The sequence below is a fragment of the Nematolebias whitei genome, chromosome 1 (assembly GCF_014905685.2).
Source record: "Nematolebias whitei isolate Nwh7 chromosome 1, NemWhi1, whole genome shotgun sequence".
In the NCBI taxonomy this organism is placed as follows: Eukaryota; Metazoa; Chordata; class Actinopteri; order Cyprinodontiformes; family Rivulidae; genus Nematolebias; species Nematolebias whitei.
The window spans coordinates 54478133-54485970 of NC_056498.1; the positions used below are offsets into that span (position 1 = coordinate 54478133).

General features: G+C 37.6%; 1 protein-coding gene across 1 annotated transcript in view; it reads left to right on the forward strand.

Moving 5' to 3' along the window:
• The window catches only part of khdrbs2 (KH domain containing, RNA binding, signal transduction associated 2), a gene marked incomplete at its 3' end in the record, with an annotated part of 50635 nt that overhangs the window by 25648 nt on the left and 17149 nt on the right, over positions 1–7838 (forward strand). The window contains 1 exon segment of the mRNA XM_037693841.1: positions 5189–5335. Within this exon segment, the coding sequence (XP_037549769.1) occupies positions 5189–5335 (147 nt within the window).

Sequence of the window (7838 nt, forward strand, 5' to 3'; positions counted from 1 at the left end):
AGAACTCCTAACATTTGACTCCAATAACACTGGCGACATACTGTTCTGAATTTGGTCGTTTTTGTTTGTGATATTGATTTTGTGTACCATCTGAGCAAGTCTGAAGGATTTCGTGATGAGAATGACACACAGAGGTCATAGATGAAAGGCACGATGGCAGTTAGGGCAGCTGGTCATACGGTAGAATCGAATAGACGCAGCCAAAGTCCAATTACGTGCAAAAACACATTGTCAACACTTATTTCTGCAGCCATCTCCAATTCCCCAGGAGGTTCCATCAATCCAGCGGCAGTGTGATATTTCAGATTTGGCCATTTTACATCAGAAAAGCTCATCTATCATACAGTGTAATACATTCACTGACATTAATCTAGCTAACATGATGTACACAAAGCTAGAACACAAAGCTCACAGACACCAAAGACGAACCCACAGACACAGTTAACATGCATGTTTTGATCTAATCTATACTGACCCGACAGAGTGTGTGAAGACACCTGGGGACACTTTTTAATTAAAAAACCTCTCCCATAGAGCAGAAAGAACACCTCTGTGATGCAAGGAGAAAAGTCTGAATCCCTACATTGACTGATGGATGAGAGTTGAATGACATACTCTTCCATTTCTCTCAGCGTTTCTAAAGTAAAGCCACTAATGAACAAAGACAGGTTAATGGTCAGTCACTGACCTGTAAATTGTTCAAATTGACCAAATGTCTCCACTCCAGGTGTGAAATCATCAGCAATTATTTGTTTCATGTAGAATGATTTTACACACTTAGCACGGTCTTCTAGTTGCATTACTAATCCTTTACAGAAGTCACCGCTTTCATCAACCTACTATTTGCAGTATATCCAACACCACATTTAGTAAAAGCTTTAAAGCATGTCAGCTACACAGTGACAGACTTGTTGAAACACAGAACAGAAATGAAACCAGAACAGATTGGAGAGGTGAACAAAACAAGTTCCCCTCATAACGGCCAATTAAAAAAAATTGAAGAATTAGTGTAACTAAAATACAAAAAATATAAATTTATGTTTACTGCTCTATTACATTACTTGATTTTATTTTTATTTAGTAAAAAATATCTATAAAAAAACACTTAAAAAAATTGCAATACTTCTGTTTTAGCCTTGTAGCTATATTTTGTGATTTGTGGAAAAAAAATAAAAATTGTTGCACTTGAGGACTTATGTTGAAACTTGCAACATTTAACTTTATTCTTTATAAAACATTTCCTGTTTTGGTTTGTCAGTTTGCTTTGACATTTTTAAATAAGTAGTTTGACTTACCTGCTTCTTGCGGACCCCACCTGTCCACCAGGTGGTCTCAGATTGTCAAATTTAGAATATAAGTCAACATCTTACTTCTAAACAACAAAGCCTTTAACAACCTAGCTCCATCTTATATTACAGATCTTATTGTTCCATATTTTCTTAACGGAGCACTTCGCTCTCAGACTGCAGGCTTACTTGTGGTTCCTAGAGTCTCCAAGAGCAGAATGGGAGGAAGATCTTTCAGTTATCAGGCTCCTCTCTTGTGGAACCAACTTCCAGTTTCTGTCCACATTGTTCAGTTTTAAGACTGGGCTTAAGACTTTACTTTTTGGTAAATCCTATAGTTAGGGTTGGCTTGTTATGCTGCTATAGGCTTAGACTACTGGAGGACAAATTGAACACATTTCTTAAAATTAATTGTTGAAACTGAATAGGTTTCATTTGATATTATTTCTATCTTAACATGTGATTCTCGACCTGACAATGTGTATCTGTTCCTCCTTCCTGTCCCCTCAAACCCAGCCAGTCGAAGAAGATGGCCGCTTGTCCTAAGTCTGGTTCTTCTGGAGATTTCTTCCTCATGAGGGAGGTTTACCTTTCCACTGTCGCCTTCATGCTTGCTCAAGATAAGAGTCTGTGATGGCGTTAAATTCAAAGCAGTCTGCTCCTCAGAAAAATAGTGTTAACTTACTTTCAGTGCGCTGAGATGACTTCTGTTGTGACTTTGTGCTTTATAAATAAATTGAATTGAACTGAATTGAATTGCTTCAGCCTCAGCACACCTGTTTCTCATCAGCTAATCAAGCCTTACCCCGGCTGTGCCTCCTTAGTCTTTAACTTCTTTTTCGATATTTGCCTTTTGCCGAGTTCACACTTGAACTCAGTGAGTGACTATTGATTTTGTATTTTACGAGACAAGACTTATTATCTTTAGTGAGCATAACGATGACTTGTACATGTGTCATGCCTGAGTAATAAGATATCTGTTCTTATTAAAAGTTCACTGTGAACTAACTGACATTTCTACATTGATAAAACATTCACAAACAGTATTTCTGTTGACAGGATCTTTGACATTACAGAGATGCAGTCTTTTATAACTATCATTTGGGCTGATAAATGAATTAGTTTCTATATTTTATGTCATTTTTGTGTTTGGAAGGGGGAAGCCATAAATCTTTCCAAGACATTTTTGATTGCACTCCTGACTCCAAGTCATTTCATAGTGATGAATGTAGTGATCTCTAAAATGTCTTCTTTTTTTTTGAGAGAGAGAGTAAAGCATAAAAGCTCTTGCATGTTCCAGTATGAATGTCTAAAACCCAATTCACACTGCCACATATATATTTTTAATGGATATGTTCCGCTGTGTTTGCAGTCAAAAGCTGTTCATCATAAAATAATGGGGAAAAAGGTGCAATCTGACATTTTCACTTTGCTATCTAATCTAAAAAATATATTAATCTAGGAGTCACAATTTATTTATTTCTAGTTATATGTATTATAAGTGGGTAAAGCGGATGGATGGATGGACAGACGGACGGACGGATTAGGTCTCACAAACTGTAGGCTTTCAATTTGATTCTTATCCAATTGATCTTTTAATAATTAATGCCACTATTGTTAAGAGTCCAACACTTTTTTACATTATAAAACATAATTGTTGACACATATTTGTTAAAACTAGCATGAATATGCTAATGTTAACAAATATGCTGAGGTATTAACATAAACCTTAGCATATTTAAAATTTTGTTAATATCTTTGTTAATATCACAAATATGCCAAGACATTAGCACTAAACGTAGCACCTTGTTGCTTATGTTAATATCATTATCACTATTATTATGAATGTGTGGAGACATTAGCACAAGCCTTAGCATAAAAGTGCTGTTGCTAGCATATTTATAAACAGCATATGTGTACATGGATTTATGCAACATTAGCCTAAAACCAAGACTAAACCATTTTACTTAAACCAAAGCAAAGAAATAGCTAATTTAAGCCTGGTTTATACTCCATGAGAAGTGACAGAGTTGTGCCTTGCTGACATGACTGTATGACAAAAAGTGTCTCAGCTGGACAGCGTAGAAACATGTTCCAGCATCTGTCAGAAACGATAAAGGTGTTTTTATAGAACATTTGCAAAAATGTCCTTCTCTCCTTGATTCCATCAATCCATCCATCCATCCATCCATCCATTCATCCATCCATCATTTTACGCTTATTCTGAAGTTGGGTCGCAGGGGCAGCAGCTTGAGCAGGGAGGCCCAGACATCTCTTTCCACAGCCACATCTTCCAGCTCTTCTGAGATGACTCCAAGGCGTTCCCAGGCCAACCGAGAGTCACTCCAGTGTGTCCTGGGTCTTCCCTGGGGTCTCCTCCCAGTTGGACATGCCCAAAGCACCTCCCTAGGGAGGTGCCCAGTGAGCATCCTTACCAGGTGCCCGAACCACCTCAACTGCTTCCTCGATGTGGAGGAGCAGAGGTTCTACTTCGAGTCTCACCTGGAAAAATGAACTTCTCACCCTATCTTTAAGGCAGAGTCTATCTGCCTTGCAGAGGAAACTCATTTCAACCGCCTGTATCCGCGATCTCATTCTTTCAGTCACTACCCAGAGCTTGTGACCATAGGTGAGGGTAGGAACGTAGACCGACTGGTAACAGAGAGCTTTTCCTTACAGCTCAGCTCCCTCTTCACCACAACGGACCGGTACAGAGTTCACAATACTGCAGATGCTGCACCAATCTGTCTGCCAATCTCACACGCCATTCTTCCCTCACTCGTGAACAAACCCTCGAGATACTTGAACTCCTCCACTTGAGGCAGAACCGCACCCTCGACCTGAAGAGAGCAATCCACCCTTTTCCGGTTGGGGACCATGGCCTCAGATTTGGAGGTGCTGATTCTCATCCCAGCTGCTTCACAACTGTCTGCGAACCGCTCCAGTGAGAGCTGAAGATCACGGCACGATGACGCCAACAGGACCACATCATCTGCAAAGAGCAGAGATGGAATCCTGAGGCCACCGAACTGGAATCCCTCCACCCCCTGGCTGCACTGAGAAATTCCATCTATAAAAGTTATGAACAGAATCGGTGACAACAGGCCTGGCGGAGTCCAACTCCCACCCTGAAGGGGTCCGACTTACTACCGGCAATGTGAACCAAAGTCTCGCACTGCTTGTATAGGGACCGAACAGCTCGTAACAACAGGCCCCTGATTCCATACTCATGGAGCACCTCCCACATTGTACCCCAAGGAACACGGCCAAATGCCTTCTCCAAGTCCAGAAAAAATTCTTTCTTCTTGATTAACAACAGAAATACCTTATCTCCCTCCTCCAACTCCTCTGTCATCAGCAGAAAGTAAACATTCATTTTGCCAACCAGGCTGTCGCCATGTTGTTGCTGTTTGCTCATGATGCGTGCTGCAGTGGCAGGGCTTAACAGGACCTTTTCACCACACAGTTTCTCTTGGAATATAAAATGACTGTCCCATAAACACATCAGCGAGATCCGATGTCTTGCATCTTGTGAAGTATAACCAAGCCCATAAAGCCGGAATATTGTTTATTTCTTGGTGAAAAACTAGGATTTCACTGCTACATTTTACATCAAAATTAAATGTACCACATTACTTATAGAACTAATTAGACTATTGTCTGTAGGAGAATAAAAAAGATGAAAATGGTAAAGTTAAATGATGTCAGAGATTAAAAGTCAGTATATTACGTGTTCTAAGTGTAACTGTAAATGCTATTTTAGTGACGTTGAAACTTTTCACTTTTCAACATTTCGCTGTGCTTGAGTGTAAGTGCAACGTGATTATAATATACAATTTGTGTTGTTTAGAAAATATTTCAACATTGGATTCCGTTTAAAATATAAATTTTTATCTTTACAGGAAGAAGAATTACGAAAGAGCGGGGAGGCCAAATATGCCCATCTGAGTAATGATCTCCACGTTTTAATTGAAGTCTTCGCTCCACCTGGAGAGGCCTATTCTCGAATGAGTCACGCCTTGGAGGAAATTAAAAAATTCCTTGTTCCAGTGAGTTTATCATTTACCTGATTTTCTCTTCTAATTTTTACTCCAATACCATAAAAGAGCAGCAGTCATTACTGCTGACTTGATCATTTCCCCCACTAGGCTTATTAGTTTCTGCTCGGTTTGAAAAATCCGGGGTTTTGTTGACACAAAAAGAAGATATGAATGTGAAGTTTATCTGTGCTGCTCTACACAGTGTGGCCTTTGTTACAAAGGAGAAATAATGTATTCTGCAATTAAAATGCAGTATGAAACAACTTGCAAGACTCCAGCAACTTACAGCCTGAAGAACTTTGCAATAATTAGTGTGCATGTTGTGTACTCTCACCGAGTCTAAGCTGTAAATATTAATCAAGCTTTGCAAATGTGACAAGCCTAATAAAGGAGTTGTAGTGGATGAGTCTACTTTATGGAGTTCACACATTTTTCTATACGAGCCAACATTCTGTACGTGCACTGCAGGAGGAGCATGATACTGCAACTGCGCTGAGCAAAACCACAGATAAATTACTTTAACACCGAGTGCCAAAAAACAAATTGGTACAGGATCATAACCTCTTTTTTGAAAGATGTTTGGATGATATATGTAATGTGAGTTAAAACAAAATGTACAGATTTGAAAATTATTTAACTATTTAGTTGAATATTCACAAAAAGTATTTAGATGTTCAATTATAGTTTTCAACAGTTAACAGTTTCTATTATTTTGAACATTTAATTAAATATAGCAGACCTTGTTATCATGTGTTGCCATGAAAAGAAGGCAATATGTAATTGCTTGTGCTTTATTTATTTATTTATTTATTTATTTAATTTGTGTGCGTGTTTGCCTCTGAGCAAAATATATCTCGAATCACTGGATGGACTTCACTGCATTTCAACATCAACTTGATTCAAGATGACCTTAACAACAAATTTTTTAATCCTGTATTTTACCAGTAAAAAAAATCCACTGAGATTATTAATGTCTTTTACAAGGATGTCCTGGCCGACGTGCATGGTGCAAACAAGCCATTACAATCACAGCAGCAGCCTTAATAACAGGAACAGTAATAATAAAATATTTACAACAAAATCAGGTAATAAGACATAAAATACAATGCAAGTTTTAAAAAATATCACAATAAGACATTTAAACATTGCAGGTGCAAGATGTGACTAAAACCTCTGACAGTTTCTGTTTAAAACTAGATAAAGGAATAAGAGACTCCAACCTCAACTTAAGCTGCAGCTCATTCCAAGATCATGGGCTGAAATAGGACAAAGTCATCTTTCCTGACTCTGTGTGCACAAAGGGTACCTTAAACTGCAGCCAGCTGCTGGCCCTGAGACTGTGAGTGTTCTGTACTGACTTGAACTTGAAGTAGATATATGATGGTAATTTTCCTAAAATTGTGTTTTATATGAAAATATAGCAATGCTTCGAATATTGAGTAAAATAAGTCCAGCAAGTGTATATAAAGTACAATGGTGAGTCCTAAACAGTGAACCTGTTATATACCTCAGAGTAGGGCTGGACGATATGGCCAAAACTATTATCACAATATATTTTATAATTTTGGTCGATAACGATATAATTCCGATATCGATATAAACAATATAAAAGCCTCAGAAAAACTGTACAACTAAATTACTGTTCACCTTTTATATGTATTTAGCTTTCAAATAAATTTGAAATTACCATAAAATAAACATAAAACTCTCAACTTTGTCAATATTAATAGCTTTAACTTTAAACAACATCATTACCTTAACCCAGTGCTTCTCAATTATTTTCTGTTATGCCCCCCCCAGGAAGAAGTAAACATTACCCCCACCCATAACTCTCCGCCGCGACTATAAATAGTATAATTTGTCTATAAAATTGTTATAAGTACACCTCTACATAACATTGTATCCTTATTAACATTAAATTAAAATATATAGAAATATAGATCAACTTACAACAAAGATCATTGACATTGTTTTATAGTCTGTAACAGAAAAGGCTTAAAGTGCATCAATTTGCCTGAAATTAAAAAAATATATATATCCTTATTTAAACTGTCAACATTTTTGACCATTTGATACTGAACAATCAAATTAAATACAATCAATAAATAATAAAAAATTAAAATTGATCAGCAACATTTTAAGTCAGGAGTGTTATATAAAACACTTTGACCTACAAAACAAAAATGAATTCAACAATTTGCGCCGTTTTTGTTTTGTTTTGTTTGTTGTTTTCTTAATCAAAATGAGGAAGTCGGGTTTAATGGCTACAATGAGCACGTTTTTCAGTGCACAGCTTTTTGAAGCCGAGTTTGAAACATAATCCTGCAGCTCCCAGCTCCTGCTCAATGTTTAGCTCCTGCTCAATGTTTAGCTCCTGCTCAATGTTTAGTTGGACCTGGACTTTGTCTTCAGAGCAGCAGAGAAGTCACAAAGAGCTCAAGAGAGAGCAGCTGTGTGTGTGTGTGTGTGTGTGTGTGTCCTTGTTTATGCTACTTTGTGAGGCCCATTTTTC